General features: G+C 34.0%; 1 protein-coding gene across 7 annotated transcripts in view; it reads left to right on the top strand.

Annotated features, from left to right (window-relative positions):
* QTGAL (queuosine-tRNA galactosyltransferase) overlaps positions 1–21,229 on the top strand; it is a 137,562-nt gene that overhangs the window by 22,344 nt on the left and 93,989 nt on the right. For 3 of the 7 annotated variants that reach the window (XM_034408453.3, XM_034408426.3, XM_034408444.3), the window contains exons 5-6: positions 1,896–1,961; positions 18,190–18,285. The exons of 1 other annotated variant lie outside the window; for it this stretch is intronic. In XM_034408453.3, coding sequence (XP_034264344.1) covers positions 1,896–1,961; positions 18,190–18,285 — 162 coding nt within the window. The remainder of the gene's footprint in view (positions 1–1,895; positions 1,962–18,189; positions 18,286–21,229) is intronic. 3 more of the 7 variants (XM_087887251.1, XM_034408434.3, XM_034408457.3) reach the window with 2 other exon arrangements.

Raw genomic sequence — 21,229 nt, 5'->3', positions numbered from 1 at the left:
GTTCAGTTAAAACTATGACTTGTTTAAATTTGCTGATCATTAGTACCGAGGTATATTAATACTGGCTGCAATTTATTTTTTATCTAAATAAGAGATTTATATTAAGACCTCACATTCTGAGGTCAGGTGCAAAATTTTAATTTTAATTTGAATGAATTTCAAATTTTATTCAAATGTTAACAGATTTATTAACTCCACAAATGAAAAATCTAAAAAAAATATTCCTGACATAAACTCTTGCAAGAGTTTCTAGAGTAAGATTTTGAGTCCTTTAAAGACATTAATCATCTTTGGAACAACACCTCCTTCTTGAAGCACATAGGCAGCTCTAAACCGAAATACTCTGAATCATTCTCTGATTGTATCAGATTGGCAGTGTTGGTACCTTACTTCCTGTCAGAATCTTCCATACAGCAATACATTTGCTATAGCAGTCGAAATGTTTTTTTGATGAGTTGAAGCAGTGGGATAACATTGCCCTCTTTTATCCATTAAAGAAAAATAAATCAGGACACATTTATTAAAGCTGTATTTCATTATATGGCTGAGATTTTTTGGTCACTTTCTGATTGCCACAAAGTTTATAAATTTATTCTGTTGGAATCAGGAAAGAGTATACAAGCTGAGATTGAGGCCTGAGAACATATTCCTGGGACCATCTTTGTCAGAGGAACTAGAATAACTGTAATGGAGTTTGGCAACCTTTTGGTGGGCAAGAACTACACTCATCATGGATGGAGTCAAATGTATGAGTGGTGTAGAGATTTGGGGAAAAGATTGAAGTGGCCTTGATTCCCAAAACGCTTCTCCCATGTAATGTTATTTATATATCAACACATTTGGTAGACACTTAAACAGTGGCAAAAGTAGTGAAAATGAGTTTGCCTTTTTATAAATCCATCAAAATTTCTAAAGATGAGAGACATAGATAATTAGGTGACCTGTTCTGTATAGTGACTAAGAATTCCTATCTTCAATTCTAGCTGGTTTGCTAATTTCAACTTTTCCTGTCGACAATATTGCTTGCCATAGCAACCATTCATCCAAATTACTGTGGTAAGCTTTTTGTGGAGATGTCCTGCCATTGTCCACTTAGCACACAGATGGAAGACTAATGCTATAGTACATCTATTTCTACAATGTGCCTTGGCTGCTTATTTGTTTTTATACTATTGACCTCATCTTTATTATCTTTTTCAGCTTATGCATGCTGTTCTTTCTCTGTTACAAAGTTTAAGGAGGCTTGTGGTACAAACTGGAATGTTGGAGTAATTTGAAATTTTATTGCAGAACTCTTCTACTATGGGTTCCCCATTAAAAATAATTATGGCAGACTGCTCCCATATAAGCTAAATTTTTCACATGTGCTAGTTTATCCAACTGGGGAATTTTAGGTCTTATGCAAAAGGTTCCTTCCTTTAATGCAGTCTTTAATTCCATTGCTTTTCGAATTACTGCTTTTGTATCTGTATTCTGTTGATATAAACTGGTATGCTATCATTAGATAAAAAGTGGTATAGAAAAATAGTGCTAGTAATTTAGGCACCAATGTTGTTCCTTTCTCATTTTCTATTATTTCTCATGGTTTAAAATAATGTATTATGTGTTTATTATTTTTAAACAATACAACACCGAAAAAGGCACTACACTTCATGTCTAATGTAAAGTTTTGATTTTTGACTTCTAATTTTAATTAGATTTAAATCTTAATATTCTGATGGCCATGTAACAGCTTTCTAATAATTTAGTATTTGGAATCTTTCCAGTGCTTGCACCCTACTGGTGTAATTTTGACTTTAAGTTAGAAAATTGACCATTGTTCTGCCAGCCTTTTCTAGTTAATTGTTTCAGGTGGATTCTCTTTCTGATTCAGTAATGAATGGCATTTATTACAGGATGATGTGATGATGCCCCAGAGAATAAGGCTGCAATGGGAAGCTAATATTAAGTATCCAAGGAGTGTGAGTATTTTCATTTGCAATGAGTTTTAACATAAAAGCTTGGAAATCTCTGTGATAACATTGAATGTACTGGAATGTAGTTGTTAATGACAGAAGTCCCTATTGCCATTGTCAAGCAAGAAGTACTTTTTTAAAAAAAATTTGATTAATATGCCGCCCTTCTCCGGAGACTCAGGGCGGCTTACAATGCGTTAAGCAATAGCCTTCATACTTTTGTATATTTATACAAAATCAGCTTATTGCCCCCACAACTGGGTCCTCAATTTACCTACCTTAGAAAGGATGGAAGGCTGAGTCAACCTTGAGCCTGGTAAGATTCGAACCTGCAGTAATTGCAGGCAGCTGTGTTAATAAAAGGGTGCTTTAGACCACTGTACTACCAAGGGTCTTCTATTACTTGTAGTAATAGTGTAGAAGTTATACCTGGTGAATACATGACTGAGCTCAGGTTTGAAGTAGGCTATATAGTAAAACTAACTGGAACTTTACCCTACAGTGAACTGGATGCAGAAAAAGAAAGCAGTAGCAGTTCTGATTTAACATTGTTACAGATTATAATAGAGCAACATGTGATAGCTGTAAAAAGTTTTACTGCAGCTTGCCATATATATCTGAGGATTGTAGTGGATTCCTTAAATAACTGGTGGGCTGATGACATTCAACCTGCCAAATTACAGGCTTTTTAATTATAGAATCCTTAAATTAAAGTGGAACACTTATCAGAGTTGCAGTGATAAAAATCCAGATAATGAATTTAGATGAAATTATAACCATTTTGGTTTGGGTAGATTTTATTCTGTATGTGTGTATATTTAATTTTAAAAGGCACTCTGCAAAGTCAGGTTGTGTTTTAGTGCATCTGTAAGCAGCCCTCTTAATATTGTTTATTTTGGATTGGTTTAGGTTGAGAAGATTAGGCATTCTTGTGAAAGGGGCATAAAAGCTAGATAAGGAGAAAATAAAACAAGGCCCTTTTTTTGTAAAAGAATATGTTGTGGTCCCATCAGATGAAATTCTCAGATATGTATGGCAGGTTGCAGAGGAGTAAAACTTTTTACAGTTATCCCATGTTGTGAAAGAGAAAGTTTGACAAAATAACTGCCAAAACATGTAGCCACTACAGATGGATTACTTTTAATAAGCAGTATCATAAAAGACCATCTAACACTTACGGTAGTTATTTTACTAATCTCATTCTGTTGCCGTTTTCAGGCAGTTGTTTTAAGTTACAAGTATGAGAAATTGTCTTTTGAATGAGCTTTCTTATAAAAAAGGTGTAGGAATAGATTTGTGATGTGAGAAAATATTTTATTGTGATTAATTCTCAATTTCATTTTCAATTTCATGCATTTACAATATGTTCTGACTAAAAATGTTTGGCACTTGTTTTCCATAAGTGTCCTTTTGAAAAAGAAAGGTAGCAAAGATGGATAATTCTCTCTTTCTTCGAATCTGAATGAAAACAAGAGAAACAAACTGTTAGAGTTTAACTTTTAGGCCTTAATTTCTACCACAACATTGTCATATCTAACTTGGTAGGCATTATAATCAAAGAAATCCAGAGTTGACTATGTTCTAAAATGAGTGTGTATATTTATTTCTTACAAATAAAAGATAGATGCACATGCAGATACATATGAGCTCATATTTTCCCAGGTCTTATTTCACTTGTCTGAACATGTTGCATAGTAGGCAGATGACAGAAAAAGATGGAATTGAACAAATATGTGGCTTGCTCATGACTTGCAGTCATCCACAACTGTGGCAGTTGTTAAATTAGTCTTGTGTATGCTTGACCTGGGTAGACTGCCCTTGTAGTGCATTTGCTTACTTTTAAGAAGTATTTTGTTTGTCTTTGCCCTGTTTGTGATTCTCATTGCTATCTGCTTTTAGAGAGAAAGGATGGTATGGGAATATATACAATGAAAGTATGTTTCCATCTTGACTTGTTTGGATTGTAAAACAAATAGGCATCCTACAGTCTTCCTATCATTGTTTCTTATCTGGCAAATCCAAAGTGTTGTCAAATGTAGTTTCTTCATTTGGAGGCAACATTACAATGGACTAAAATGCAACTAAAACGTTTTACAGTAAAGCTTTCTGTTTTATGTGCAATGATATATTTTAAGCAAAATCACTTTGCTTTTGATGTCTGTTTCTGTTATCTCCTTTATTTGCCTTGTTCCCATAGTGGATAATGAAGGATGAGTAACTTGCCTGATAGACAAACAGCTATCTTAGTGCTATTACTGAAGTAGAATATGCACCATCAGGAGATGGTTTCATCTTTTGCAGCCTGAGAATGTGAACAAGATGCTTATAGTGATTTTTTCCATTGCATGTTTTCATAGACCACTAAGGAGCGGTCAAGACATCATTATATCACAGAGTGGTTTTCTTTATTAAAGGAAGCATTAGTATAGTAACGGGAAGGGGGATATCCCAAAATTAAAAAAAATGTTATTATGGTGAATATCTTCCTTTGTGAGGTAAATGAGAGGATCACAACAATCCAACCATAGATATTCTGGGAGATACCAATTATCTTAAAAATATCTCACTCTTGTGTCTGGCCTGATTTAATTGCCTTGATAACTCTGATGGATAACCTGTTTGGAGAGAATCTATTACTCTTACCTGGTCACTCAACAAATTCTAATATCAATCCTTTCCAGTTAAATATACTCACTGGGAACATGATCTTAAGTAATTTCATTTCTGTACTCTTAGTAAATCCAGAAAATAACACTTGAGAGCTGCCACCAGATCCTGTATTGTTTTCAATGTTACTTATATAAAGCTAGTAAGCAAACAGGGAAAGTAGTCAGAGATTGGACAAAGAAGTTCTTTGATAGACTTGCAAGATTGATGGTAGCCTTTCGAGGTAGACCAGATTAGGAAACCAAAATAATTTGGCCAATACTAGTTTTATTATAAAGACATAAAGACCTTGCAAGTCTGAATATGCTTCTCTCCTCTTTCACTTTATATTTGTGAGAACTAAGGAGACATTTTATATCTTATCTGAGACATTTTATTTTATTACAGTTATTACAGTTCTTCTCCAACTATCAATAAAACTATCAGTTTTATCTAATTGTTGTCTTCCTCCTGTCCCTCAAGATCATTCTTTCTGTCTATAAAAAAGGCTAAAGTTCAAAGTGACCAGAGGCTTGTAAGAGATTCCAAAAATAGACAAAAAAAGAGTCTTGAGATATTTTAGATATAAAAGGAAATACAAAGAGCATATAGTTCATTGCTAGGAAAAAAAATGATGATTTGATAATGGATAGTGGTGAGGAGGCAGAATATTTTAATTTTTAATCTGCATCTATCTTCTCATGGAACGGAAATGGAGCCTCAGCTTGTCATCATTATGGCACCGGGGTGGGGGGGGGAGGAGGGGAGGAAACTGTAGTTTGGGGAAGACAAGAAGAAGATAATGTAGCTAATTAATGCACATCCAAGTATCCTAGGATAGATGGATTATCTTCTTAGATATTGAAGAAACTAGTGGAGAGTGACAACAGATCTGCTTTTAATAATCTTTGAGGACTTTTAGAGGGCTGGTGAGGTAGCTGAAGAATGAGGTTTGCAGATTATTTCCTCATTTTCAAAATGGGGAACAAGCAGAAAAAAACTGTAGATTTGTCTGTTTAAAATCTATGTTTTTTTCTCATTTATTTATCAATCATATTTGTATAGTTGCCAATCTTACACGAAAGTGACTCTGGGTGATGTATAGCACTAAAAATACATAAAAACAGACATACTTAAAATGGTCATATTCTTTGAACAGATTATCTAGCAACAGTTGGTTATGCCCACAGCATTAACATGAGCCAAAATGGGATTGTCACAAAAAAGTTTGCAAGACTAAGCTATCTCCTTGTGTTATAAGAGATATTTGAACATGTCGTCTTTGTCAGAGTGCCTCATGTGCATACTTGAATAAAATGGTAAATATGGGGTAGATGATATTATTGTTCAAAGGATACATGATTAGTTGACTGAATAACTATATTCAAAGAGTGTTCATTAATGGGTCCACTTAGCTTGGTGGAAAGTAAAATGTAGAATGCCAAAGGGTCTGTCTTGGCTCTGTGCTGTTCAACATTTTTGTCAGTATGAATGAAGAGGTTAAAGCATACTCAGAAAGTTTGCACTGAGAAGTAATATTTTAGATAAGAGAGAAGATTAAAAAATATCTGGGCTCTATGAGCTGAAATGAATAGAATGGAACTTAACATTGAGAAATGAAACTTCATTGGATAAGAACATCTGATATATTTTATATATCAGAAGACATCAAGCTACGTTCATTAACTGTGTATGTTCAAGGGAAAGAAGATGAAGCAGAATTGAGTACTTCCGAAGGAGTTATTGGCTAACAGGTATAGAAATTTTCCATATTATGCTGCCACATTCTTTCCATCATTAAACTTTTACATAGATTAATGTGCACAATATATATATATATATATATATATATATATATATATATATATATATATATATATATATTAAATAACATAAATCTTCTAGTTTCAATGATTTTAAAAATCATTTTACTTCAGATAAATATTCTTAAAATCTGTTAATTTCAAGGAGTTAGAAAAACAGAAAGACCACCAACTCTATTATGCTTTTATATAATATTCTGCTTTCTCTTCAGAATGATGAGGTTCTGAGAAGGCTATACTAACAACATAAAATAAAGTGGTTTCTAGAAATCAGGAAGCATTACAATCTGAATAGATTTTTCATGCTGAATGTTCAAGATTGCATTAGAATTCAAGAAATGTCTTGTTGCTTTAGTGCGATTCTGGTATGATTCTTTTTACAAAAAAGTGTTCATGTCTAAAACCCTGCTTTGCTGACTGATGAGGTTTGGAAAAGCAGTCCTGTGTGCTTTTTTAAAAAGATCTTGAACTAGAACAGTAGCCATTGTTTTTTTAAAAAATATAATGATATGAATAAAAAGGCTTCACTACCTTTTATCATTAAAAAAGAGAAGTTTACCAGTGTTGAAAGTGCTTATGATGGTTTAATGCATATTTCCACATAGTTTGCTTGAAACATGCTTAAATTCAGCAGTGTGTTTGCTTTTCATTAAACTGGGCTTTCAGACTTCTTTTTTCAGTTTGGAGTTTCTGCAAAACCTCAGTGGATTTTCAAAGCAACTGTTAGTTCAAGTCTGTTCTACATTTTAATGAAACAGTACAAATCTAAACCATGCTCTCTGATACAACTTAGTAATTAAATGTTAAATCCAGTATGGTCTCCACATGCCAATAACCACATCTAACAATGATGCTATTATTGCAGTATTGCAAAATGGTTACTCAATAGATGATCATATTTTATTCACATGCTAACACCACAAATGAAGGTACTAACAGAGCATTTTGTTTATGTTTTAAATAGCTAAACATGGGCATTGTTAGATCTTTTATGGGATTCATCTATATTCTTTCAGAATAAATATATAGATAAATCTTGTTCCAACTTTCTAGCTAAATAATTGCTTTTTATATCATTTGTTCATGGGTTGGATATATTTTTCAGTGCTTTGAAGCATTTCAATATTGAGAGATTATATTAATATGATGCCAGAGTCTTGAAGACTTCAGTTAATCAACATAACTGAAAGTTTCATAAGTTTTAATATTAAAACTACTTTTCCAGCTCACATATAGAAAATTAAAAATACATTTTTGTTAATGCTTCTTTTGGTAGACTTGAATTTTCTTGCATATTTCTGAAATGAAAAAGATACAGATAGATTAACGTGAAGAAACTGACTTGTAAATAAATGACATAGGGAAATGTTACTATATTAATTGAAGATCAGAAAGAAATTAAAATATCAAGTCTTTATTAATATAAATATTATCTAGGTAATACATCTTTTGTTTTTCATTTACACCTGGTATTTCAAACAATGGGGTCATTTTGATAGGTGTCAGTGTATTACAAGTAACAGAAGCTTATTTGCTTTCACGTTTTTCAAAATAATTTCTGTTATTTTAAATAGATAAAAATTAACCCAAACTAATTAGCAGTAATCGGGGAAAAAGCAGTAATCGGGGAAAAAGAAAAAAAAAATAGTGTAAGAAAAGAAAAAAGTTAAGAAAAATAGAAAATAAAGAAAACAAGTAGTGGATTTTGATATTCTTCAGAGCAGTTATAATACAAATACATTTTAATCTCTAAGGCTGCATCACATTACTCTTCCTTCTATATTATCTATCCTGTCTAACTGTCAAAACTGTAAGTCATAAATTCTTTTTTTTTCAATTTTTACACAAAATGTCCATAAGAGTCAGCAGTGAATGTAATGTCTATTTTCTAATCAAAGAAATTAATTTATCAATTTAAGCAAAATCTGTCAACTTCACCAACCATTTCTCCATATTTGGTAATGTCAAATGTTTCCATTTCTGGGCATATAAAAAAATCTCACTAGTGGTTTTGATCAAATTTTTGATCATATGTTGAGATAGTCATCCATTGGTCAGGTTCTGACAGCACAGAAGCAAAATACTTAGATGCTAGAGTCTCAGAATATAAATGGGGATGTACTTTGCTCTTGTTCTTGTGATTATGACCTCACTAATATTATGTAGCTTATTCATATCATTCTTACTGCTTTGGTGCTCATTATAATGATTGTAAATTGATTTAAGTTAATTTCTATAAAATGAAGGTGAAGTCTCCTGTATTAAGAATAACATATTATATACATATACCTATATAATATAGCCATTTGTCAAAGCAAGATTTATTATCTGTTTAAACTTTTTGAGTTCAAACCTTCAGTGGCAGCTGTAGTGATAGCTTTGCAGTGTTCTCCATGTAGACCTGAGGCAAAGGAAATAATTTTAAAGCCAAATCTCTCCTGGAGTTTTAGAGCTGATCGGGTATATGGCTTTGGCCCTGGCCCATCTCTACAGCAGTCATTAACTATAATCATGAACACATGAAAACATGACTTTTCTTCAAAGCAAAATAAAGGGGGCAGCTTATTGGTGAAATCTTAGAACTTCCTTCTAATTTTCCTTTTGTTTTTACCTGCGGCAGACTTCTGAAACTCATTTAATTTGCATTCCATCATAATCTAATACAGCTTGCAACTTCTTCATTCCAAGTCAGTACGGCATGTTCTCACCTATTATCTTATGTTGAATTTTTAAAAATTTGTTGCTCCAGATTCCTTTTGACTCCCACTGAACTATATCATTTTGTGCTATACATATGTGTTACATTAAGTTATGAAGGGGAGAAGTAATCCTTAATTCCTCTTAATAATATGAATACCTGAACCTTTTTAAAGCTTTAATTGATATGCTAAGCTTGATTGCAACTGATGGAAAAATGTTGCAATCATTCAACGTTGAGTTGTGAATAAAGGCAAATATATGTGTCCCAGGATAACATTGCAGAATCCAATCTGAGTTGGTCACCAGACCAAAGGTTTATTCTACCAAGCTTTTGGACTCGTGCTGGAGCCCATCCTCAGGGAACTCTCTCTCTCTCCAGAATGTTGAGTTATCCTTAAGTATTGCATATGTAGACTGGAAATAAAAAGAGAAAAAAAGCCAGTAGCTAATCACTTCCATATCATTGGCAAGGCAACTGTATAGAAGTGTTAGGAGCTGAGCTTGACTTTCTAATATCTTCGAATGTTTGTGTTAAGTGTTGTTTATTTCAGGCTTACAAATATCAGTTCAACATTTTACAGAAAAATACATTCACATATTTTTAAAATCTAATGATGGCATTACAGTAATCAGAGAAAATGTGAAACCAAAAAATAATTGCATTCTTGTTTGTTCAAGAGTAAATAAGAATGATTCATATTGTTGTTGTTATTAGTCGCAAAGTCGTGCCTGACCCGTCGTGACCCCATGGACAATGTTTCTCCAGGCTGTCCTGTCCTCTACCATCCCCCGGAGTCCATTTAAATTCATGCCGACTGCTTCAGTGACTTCGTCCAGCCACCTCATTCTCTGTTGTCCCCTTCTTGTTTTGTCCTCAATCATTCACAGCATTAGGTTCTTCTCCAGTGAGTCCTTCCTTCTCATTAGGTGGCCAAAGTATTTGAGTTTCATCTTTAGGACCTGGCCTTCTAAAGAGCAGTCGGGGTTGATCTCCTTTAGGACTGACCAATTTGATCACCTTGCAGTCCAAGGGGTTTGCAGGAGTCATCTCCAGCACCATAGTTCAAAGGCCTCAATTCTTTGGCGCTCAGTCTTCCTTATGGTCCAATTTTCACAGCCATACATTGCAACTGGGAAAACCATGGCCTTGACTATACACACTTTTGTTGGCAGGGTGATGTCTCTGCTTTTTAGTATGCTGTCTAGATTTGCTATAGCTTTCCTCCCCAGGAGCAAGCGTCCTTTAATTTCTTGGCTGTAGTCCCCATGTGCGGTGATCTTGGAGCCCAGGAAAATAAAATATTTTCATATTAAATGCAGATTCATATTAAATGCAGATTAAACTAAATTTCTGTCCACCCAGAATATGAACATATTTATAGTGCAGATACATGACATTGGAACAACAAAAATCGTGTATGATTCTGCATTCATTGTAGTTTTTGGTTTTCTGTTTCCTTTTCGGATGTTTAGTGCATGCATAGACTTATGACTATTTGTTCAGTGACCGTTTGAAATTATGATGCTGAACGAAGAGACTTAGGACCCCTACCAGAAGTTGCTACAGTGGACCTGCAGTCACATCAATAAAATTCTGGTGCTTGGCAATCCACCTGACCTTATAACCAACCACAGGGACTCTGCAGTGGGCCTCCCATTTGTCTTCCCCCATTCTGCCCAACTGGGTCTCCATGGGCCTTTGGACATGCATCCCACCCCACTGGGCCTCACCCCCCTTTTCCCATCCCCCATTATGGTTCGTCCACTTACCTTTTCTACAGTTCTTTCTCTTCTCTTCTTCTGTTCAGTATCTTGTCTTTCATGTTGACAGTTGTTAAGTCTGGGTGTTCTGTGGCAGGTGCTTTTCTGTTTGAAATCTAAAGTTCCAGAGCACTTTAGCTTCTTCATTTTCTATTACTTTGCCTATTTTACAGTCCCTCCAGTTGTTGCTTGCAGGCAAATGGCATTTCTTAACAGATCTTTCAGTGCATTATTGGTGGACTTTAGGAGAAACCCTCCCATACTACCACCTCTTACAATACTAGACAACACAGTATCAACAGTAGAGACCTTCAGATTTCTAGGTTCTACCATATCTCAAGACCTAAAATGGACACCTAACATCAAAAACGTCATCAAAAAAGCACAACAAAGAATGTTCTTTCTGCGCCAACTCAGAAAGCTCAAACTGCCGAAGGAGCTGCTGATACAGTTCTACAGAGGAATTATTGAGTCTGTCATCTGTCATCTGCACCTCTATAACTGTCTGGTTTGGTTCTGCAACCCAACAAGACAGACACAGACTTCAGTGGATAATTAGAACTGCAGAAAAAGCAATTACTACCAACCTGCCTTCCATTGAGGACCTATATACTGCACGAGTCAAAAAGAGGGCTGAGAAGATATTTACAGACCCCTCGCATCCTGGACATAAACTGTTTCAACTCCTACCCTCAAAATGACACTATAGAGCACTGCACACCAGAACAACTAGACACAATAACAGTTTTTTCCCGAAGGGCATCACTCTGCTAAACAAATAATTCCCTCAACACTGTCGAACTAGTTACTAAGTCTGCATTACTATTAATCTTCCCATCATTCCTATCACCCATCTCCTCCTACTTATGACTGTATGACTGTAACCTTGTTGCTGGTATCCTTGACTGTTTCCTAATGTGATTTGATTGCTTATTTGTTCCCTATGACTATCATTAAGTGTTGGAAGTTTGTATCTTATGATTCTTGACGAATGCATCTTTTCTTTTATGTACATCAAGAGTGTATGCACCAAGACAAATTCCTTGTGTGTCCAATCACACTTGGCCAATAAAGAATTCTGTTTTGTTTTGTTTTGTTTTGTTTTGTTTTGTTTTGTTCTGTTCTGTTCTGTTCTGTTCTGTTCTATTCTATTCTATTCTATTCTATTCTATTCTATTCTATTCTATTCTATTCTATTCTATTCTATTCTATTCTATTCTATTCTATTCTATTCTACTCTACTCTACTCTACTCTACTCTACTCTACTCTACTCTACTCTACTCTACTCTACTCTACTGCCAGACTTTGTTCCTCTGTCTCTTTCTCCAACTTTCCTGCTCTTAGCCAATGCCAGGTTTTATTGTTATTTGCTCTGCCTGCCATTTATTTTTTCTCTCTTTTATTTGGTTTTTCTTATAGGCCAGTTTGGTCTATCCAGGACTATGTAAGACTTCATGTTATATTAGTTTCAGTGCATCTTCTTCACTGTTCATCAGATATTCTTCCAATGGTCTTTTCTTCATCAACAGTCTGGTGTACTTTCAACATTCCTCTCTCACCTGTTTTCTTGGATAAGTAGAATCAAAATCACTGTGTTGATGAAGGGTTTGATTCATTGTCATTATTTTTTTGGGCTTTCTATAGAGAGTTCTTAGTTCTACTTGAGCCCAGTTCACTATTCCAGCTGTGTATTTAATGACTGTTTCATACAGTTTCATATTGTCCATATATTATTTTCTGGAAACATTAAGTGCAACAGTTGGACTCCTTCTTCCATCTTTAGGCTTTTTGTATGTTCATTACTTAGGCAGCAAGGACTGATTTCAAAGGAGTTCAGCACCCACAGTTGAAGGTCAGAAATTCAAAAGGTCTTGGATAGATCAAAGCGGATAGGCCAAACTTCAAAGAAACTCAGTATTTATTTATGGGTCAGGAGCATATCTAGTAATCTGCTCTTCATTTAGGGATTTACTTTAGCAGTTCATTCTTGGTAAAGTTACATTCTACCTTTAGGAGCTGATTTGAAAGAGAATGAGAAATTTGGGGTTTTGATACAGCTTCCTGGCCACATGTGATTTGCATTGTGTATTTGCTTTGACTTAGTATTTTTTGAACGTACTTTTTCCAAAACATATTTTGAGAACTTTTCCTAAATAGTGGGCTTTCAAATAAAGTCCCAAGATATTCTTAATACAGAATTCCTTATAAAATTGCAGCCTGATCTCCAGTGGTTTTTATAAGGCAAATTTACTAATACTGTTTGTAGTTGTTCCAAGATACCTTTTGTTCATAACAAAATTACCAGTTACATAACAAGAGACTACCTAGCTACATGTTTCTCGGACATTTAGAAAGTTTAATAGATTATAGTGGAATTCTTAGCATTTTGTAGCATCTTCATTTCATTCTTTCCTATTACAGGTTTTAATACAAAGAAGTTGAGGCATAGATTGTTAGGGTTTGCTTTTATAATATTGTTTCTTTAAACAATATTATAACCTTAAAACAAAATAATTTAAATTCAGTGGTATTTTTCTTTAAAACTGATATTTTGATGGTGGTAATTGCTTCTTTGCTTTCTTTCTATTCCATTAGTGGTATATACAGAAAGGAAAATAAAAAATGTGAATAATAGAATCATGATCATGCAGAAAAAAGTAGATGAAACACTGCATGAGATTTTTCAAATTCAAATAATTGTAGTTATATTGCTTAAAAATACCTCTTTGGTTGTTCTTAGAAAGGTGGTATAAATTTAATTTTTTTTTAAAATTTGATTTATATGCCACCCTTCTCCGGAGACTCAGGGCGGCTTACAGTGCGTTAAGCAATAGCCTTCATACTTTTGTATATTTATACAAAGTCAGCTTATTGCCTCCACAAACTAGGTCCTCAATTTACCTACCTTAGAAAGGATGGAAGGCTGAGTCAACCTTGAGCCTGGCGAGATTTGATCTTACTTTAATTGCAGACAGCTGGTGTTAAATTACAGTGCTTCTGTCTGAGCTATCCAGGCTCCTTAATTTAATGTGACTAAATTAATTTAATTTAATTTAATGTGAATAAATTCTGCTTTTTATAAATCTTAACAGAAATGTTACACATTTACGAATTGCAACAGTTACAACAGTTATGTTGGAATGTTGTACAATTGTTGGTTGTTTTACTCCTATGCCCTCTTTCTGATTCTGAAACAGAAGAACATTAGTGGTAGAAGATAGTGGTTAATGTTCATTCTCAAGGGGTTGTCAATCTTCATCATTTTAACCAAGAGATGGTAAGATCCTAATGGAATATACAAATGATAGCATCCCTGTTTTTACACAGTGCCTAAAACTGTTGATTTAACAGATTGTCACAACATACGGTATATAATTTTAAAAATATTTTCTGGTAGATGATGAGACCCTACAATTCTCAAAAATAACACATCTAGGCTTCAAAAATGGGCAGTCAATAGAAGCAATTCTGTGGTCAGTAACCATCAACACGACAAAGGGGTTTTTGCTTCAGATTTGACAGGGAATTTAGGAATGATAATTTGTTGAAGGAGACTTTTTTTATATCTTATCCCAAAAGTAAAGGCTAGCAATCAGAGAAAAATTGTTGAAATTCTGAGTGGATAAGAATGTTCCAATAAGGAATACACAACTACTTTTTAAAAGAGTATAAAGGACTGTACTTACTTTCAAAAGTTGTTTATTACCTATGAACAAGTCTTCTAATCTCCTCTGGAATTTTTAGCATGATGAGCTAAAATACAGGGAATACAGATGAGTGGGTATCAACCTTCATATGTGTTTTTTATCATCCCATAAAATATTAACTATCTGCTGTGTTTTGAGATCCTTCTCTTAAATAGTAATGGGATGCTTAAATAACAGGGTCTTTTCTACTGTGGGCCAAGTATTAGAATAATTCTCAATAGTTCTGTATGTTTTAGTTTAATATTTAAATGGACATGGAATATTATAACTAAGACCAGGAGATCAGCTTCCCCAAATAATTACCTTAAATTGTAGTATGTTATTTTGAGAAGAGGCTTAGAATATCTTAAATAAATAGAATGATTTTAAATTTGTTAGTCTGAACAACAACTGAACAATAAACTCAATCTATAAATCTTCTGAGCTATAATATCCTTGGATTTTAAGCTGCAAGGACTATGTACTTGGACAAGCTGTAATAATGTCTGTATTATGTGAATGTAATATCATATGAATTGGTTGCCATGCTGAAAATGGACATAACTAGATGAGAGAAAAAATTGGTGGGCTATATGGAACATATTTACAGATCTTCTCATTAGAAGATGATGGAAATTCGTTTTCATTGTGATGCCATTCATCTATTCAGATATATGTGCCTGTATGCACATACACAAACACCACATAAATTTCTTTTGAGAAAATTGTGGAGCTTAAATAATATTTCTGAGTTGTGTTCCTTGTCCACTACTTCATGCTTAGTAAATCTTGTTTATTGACAATTTGGCAACTTTTTATGATAAGTTCTGAAACAGCAAGCTTTAAAATGTGTTTTCTCCTGAATGTGCTGCCCTTTAGTTTTTCTTAAAACCCAGCTACTTTTAGTTCATCTGATTCACAAACAGCTAATGGATAACAATGCCTTGTACTTTCTAGAAGCCTTAATATGGTTTCTTGATATTTCAAAGATACGAACATGGCTACAGCCAGGCTACTCTTTCATTAATGTCTTTCACAATTTGGAGTTGACTAGCTTATACATTGTACTGTACTTTAATTGGAAATGTGGCTTTAAAAAAGCAGAACTAAGGCTAATCTGTCACCTCTTGGCAGCTGTTCATTAATTTGTATTTGTGTAGCTTTGGCCAGGTCAGTCTGCTTTGTGTACAAAAGCTAAGCTTTCTTATCATTTTCTAAAGAAATGCCTTTCAGATCAGCAGAATTGTGCTTGCCCAGCACTTCGTATTTGTTTTCATCTATTCTTTTGAACTACCCCACATATAATTCTCATGTTCATCAGATTTATTTTATAAAACTCATGAAATAAAAATGAAGGTAAAAGAAAAGAAACTTTAGATACAAGCAATATCTCATTTTTAAATGAAAACAAGTTATCTGCCATTAGTTTAGAAAGGTCTGTACTTTAAAATAATGCTCCTTTAAATGGATAAGATACCATGGAAACCTTATTCTGATGGAATATGAGCAAGCAGCACATTTTCTTATTATAAATATTTATCTTGGAATTTATCTGGATAAATTCTTATCCAGTGACTCCTTCCACCTTCCTTCAGTGGCTCAGTATTTCTATTTAATAGCTGATTGGATTGATGGCAACTGATATACTCAAATCAGAGTACTTACAGTATATGACAGTGTAAATAACATAAGTTTGTTACATTTGGTGGTTTGTAATTTGTAACCCCAGTACTTATTGAGGATGAAAATTCTACAGGTACCGTATTTTTCAGAGTATAAGACGCATCCTTTCCCCCCCAAAAAAGAGGGTAAAAATCTGGGTGTGTCTTATACTCTGAATGTAGCCCCACCCAGCCTCTCAAATGGAGGTTTCAGGAGCTGAAAAAAAAGCAAGGCACAGAGCTCACAACCAACGTACCTGTTGCTAAAATTCACCTCTGGGAACAGATGATTGGGGGTATTCTGGGAGACCGATCCGCCCGCAAATCAGCCTTTTTCTTATTTTCCTTCCCAAAAACTAAGGCGCGTCTTATACTCCAGTGCGTCTTATACTCCAAAAAATATGGTAATCTTTGACTTAATAACTGCATGTTTAGTGACCATTCAAAATTACAGTGATTGAAAAATGATTTTCAACCATCCAGTTACACATGAAAAGGTGGGCACTTGGCCATCAGCATGTATTCACAATGATTGCAGCATCTTGGAGTAATGTGATTGCCATTTACATCCTTTCCAGAAAGCTTCCAACAAGCAAAGTTGGTGCTGAATGTAACATACCTTGATATCAGAAACATACCATGATGTCAGGGGTTTTCTCAAACTCTTTCAAACAGAGAACAAGATTCTTGTAAAGTCCTTTATAATTAGAAGAGGGATTAGTGTTGAGAAATCTCAGCAATTGAATACTTTCACTTTAGCACCCAATTTATTTTTAGGTTATTAGGGCAGGGACTTCTTCATTCTCTCGGTAAAAACTATTTGAAGAACAAGAGAACTGACTAATAGTTTTCGTAATACTGGAGGAATGTGCAGGTGTTTTGAGCTGGTATTGTTTTGCAAATGATTATTTACTTTCTCAGGTTCTGAATAGTTTCTGATAGATAAATTTGACAGAATATTCGATAGCATTTTAATAAACAAACTAATTAATTAAATGTGAACTGGTAACTGGTTAAGTAGTTATATAGTAGTTGGCTGATGCAAGTGAAGTTTCAAGAATACCACAAGATTAAATCCTTGATACACCTTAACATTTATATCTATTATTGGGATTATGAAGTGTAGTAAATGCTTATCAGATTTGCCACTAACATAACTTTGGGTGAGATAGTAATATTGTAGAATGATAATTAAATTCAAACTGATAGCATAGAGTAATATATTAAAAATAATTGACAGAAACAGATGCAAAATTATTTACTTAGAAAGCAAATAGTGCACAAAAATAGAATAGGTGAAATCTTATTTGAATTTCTTAACTTTGAGGAGTGAGATGGATGTAATGGTCTCAATGGTCCATTTCAGTTGCATGATTATATAAAAACTAATTTCATGTTTTATACTTTTAGCCAAATCTGCCATGTAGCTTGTTTTTAATTTTGGAAAGAAAAGGTTTTGCATAACTTGCTAATAAATTAGTGTCATGTGCAATAACTTGTAAATGATAGAAAATAATACAAAATAAACACTAATTGTATATAGTATGCAGAATAATTTAATTATTTTTATATTTATTTATTTGTTAAATTTGTCGTTTATGTCACCATGGGGCTACTATAGATGGCTTACAATGATACAAAGGAAGAAAAATGAAAAGGCATGTAAACAGAGCAGAATATTGAAAACATATCCTTCATTTTCTCCAGCTAAAATTGCAACTATTATAGAAATAATGATGTTACACTATGCTGTGAAAGGTACGGTAATACTGATTCTGACTCCATTAAAATAAAAACCAATTATATGAATCTGATTTGCCAGACTCTTAATGCAATCTTCTGTAGTTCAAAGACAGATTTTTTTTTAAAAAAATCTTCAACACATTTCTTAAATACCTTTCCCATTTTTGGTTGTATTATCTGCATTCATCAAAATGTTTTTGTTTCTATTTTCAGATTATAGGTTGCCAAATTAAGAGAGAACCAGCAGAAGCTACTGAGCGCTATACTAGGTGGATCAATAATTTAACACATGATCAGCTTCTTACTCAGGTATTTGAGTATAATTGTACAACTGAAAATTAGAGTGTATTTTCCCATTTATATTGTACATAATTTGATTTACTTTGTCTGCTTTGAACATGGAAGCAGGATATTTAAAGCCATTTGAAAGTAAAACATAATCCCATTCTGCTCACACAGTGTTTCTTTCTGTATATCCCTCTTCAAAATATGCACTATACATCTCCAGGATAGATTTTGATGAGTGGGGTAGGCGAAAAAAAAGAAATGAGATAATGATCAACCAATGGAATTCTGACAGCAGAAAATCTAAGCTCGATTCTGCTTAGAATAATACAAAGACATGCATATATATCTAAGTGGATTAAAGCAGCATTTCAGGAAGTGAGGAATAGCCAAATATGAATTAAAATTGCTAATAAAAACTATAAATACTAAACAATTTGTTAATTATCTTCTTAGCTTTATTTAAAATCATGTGCAACCATAGTTAAGATTCTAACATAATTAAAATTGCATAACTTTGCATTTTCTTAGATCTTATGGAGAAGCCAATTTGTCATAGAAAAGTTGGCCAAGGAGACATAAGGTTATGTCTCTATGAAACCATAATGTTTGTGATTCTGCATCAGTTGTTATTCTGTGACTTTGGAATCATTTTTGGAATTTTGTAGCTCATGCTAAGGATGGATGCGTGGATGGATGTAACACATTGCTTGCTATTTTTAATTTGCTTTAGGATATGAGAATGCAGAATAGAATTGTGGTTGGTAAATTCAAAGAGAGAAAGGGTGAAAAAGAAGAGAGGGGGGAGGAAGACCCTCTTTCTGATTCTTTTTGAGGTTGCTTCCAATAACTAGATAGAAGAACTAATGTTTTATTTATCTCAGTGTTACCTTATGGTCTCTAAACTCTTTGACACTAAAGTCAAATAAAAATCCTACTACAAAAGTACAGAAAACACAATTTACAAATCTAAAGACATCAATGTCCACTTATTCAAGTTTATTTAGATATTTACCCTGTTTCCCCCAAAATAAGACATCCCCTGATAATAAGCCGAATTAGGCTTTTGAGTGCATGGTAATAAGTCCAAGTGCTTATTTCAGGGTTCAAAAAAATATAAGACAGGGTCTTATTTTGGGGGAAACATTATTTTTGGTATTATGTAGAAGTGTGAAATAATTTGTAAAATAATCTCTTTAAGCTTTATACAAATGAAGTAACACAAAATAACAAAAATCCAGATTTTCAAATAAATAATTGTATGGAAAAATAAGTGATGTTACTAATAGCAGCATCTACTCTTTTTACTAGTTGTTTGACCTGTTAAAATGATAACCGCTTTGTGCCATTCTCCTTTAGTATTTATGTAGAAAATTGATATGGCTGCCAGCTCACTTGCAGTGACACCATGTGGCTTACCGAAATAAAACCCCAATACGAAACTCAACCTCTGTCCCCAATCAACCCAATTTGATGTCTCTCTTGTCACATACTTTACTTGCATAATATTTTGGAAACTTCTGTGGCTTTGCTGAAAGATGTTTCATCTAGTAAATGTAATCTACCAAATATCCTAGTTCCCCCCTAGTGTTTTTGATCCTAGCTTTCCTCCCTCCCTCCCTCCTTACCTCCCTTCCTTTGTCCCCAAAATAATTATTGTTTGTAACCTAAATTTCTTTTATTACTTATCTCTATCTCATTTTCTTCCCTGAGGCCTATGGCCCTAAGCATATTATTTTCAAAATGTTCTGACAGTGAGAACAGGCAAGCAGTCAAAACTATTTGTTCAGCCGTAAGTACCAGTCCTCTCACCTCTCTACCTCCCTCAGGGGCCACAAGAGCAGCTAACATAACCTTCACTTTCAAGTGAAATAGAACTCCTTTCTACCATACCGTTGTTATCCAGGAAGTATAAGATGTTGAAGCACTGAAAGCCTAATTTGATCCTTTCTCCTCAGGGTAACAGTTGTTCTCTATCTTGATTGCAGTTTCCTTCTGCTTAAGAGCTTCAGTATTGACCACACCAGATCAGTTCTCATCATAGCCTTGGATATTAATAAACCATAGATTAAATGCTGAGAAGACAATTAGGGAGACTGTACCTTACATCAGGTTCATTGCCATGTAGAATTCTTGTTGCTTAAAGATGTAAATCATCTGCAAGTTGGGGATTCAGTTTGGGATCGCTACTATTGAGATGTTTTTATAAAACAATGTCTGAGTAAAGTTTTTTGGGTGCGGATATGGGTAATGACCTTATTCGATATCAGGAAAGAGTTAATTATCTCAAACAGTATAAGAACCACTTACCTAAATGGATAGCCAGGTAATTCAGTCTGAGAACTGAAGAAGCTTCTTGGATGAGAAGCGAAGCGTTTTGGAAAAAGCACCTTTAGGACTTTGATTGATATCATTCTACAGGTGGAGAATTCAATCTAATTCTGATACTAAGAAAGCAATTTCTGATCCACCTGCTTGTGATATATATTTTCTTTTATAACATTAAAAATAAGATTTGTCCTTTAAGGGACAAGTGTGATATTTTTATTTATTTATTTATTAGATTTATTTGCCATCCCTCTTGCCTCAAGGCGAGTCATAGAATGCTTAAGGAGCTATTTAGATGTTTAATAATTATTAATCATTTACTGGTTCATAGGAAACTTTTCTTAGCTTCTGAATTTGCAGCAAAGCACAGAACTATATATGATACTATGGTTTTAAAATATTTGGAGCCAACTATCTTCTGTGGCAGATTATATGTTTATAATCTGCTTTCTTTGCTTATTAATCAGTGGTTATTCTAAAAGTACAGTTTGTTCAGCTACCTCACAGTTTGAGAAGTAGTGTAATCACAAAGGAGGGGAGGAAGGGCATACATGGCTTCTGTGGTAAGGCAAAATGTTAGCCATGCCCTAGCCCCAAAGGAAATGTGAGTGGTTGTAAGGCATCCGGAATATGAAGGAGG

Source organism: Pantherophis guttatus, chromosome 2 (assembly GCF_059756535.1).
Source record: "Pantherophis guttatus breed Tessera chromosome 2, ASM5975653v1, whole genome shotgun sequence".
NCBI lineage: Eukaryota > Metazoa > Chordata > Lepidosauria > Squamata > Colubridae > Pantherophis > Pantherophis guttatus.
Note: the sequence above shows the minus strand (reverse complement) of the source record. Positions and strands in the feature narration are given on the sequence as shown.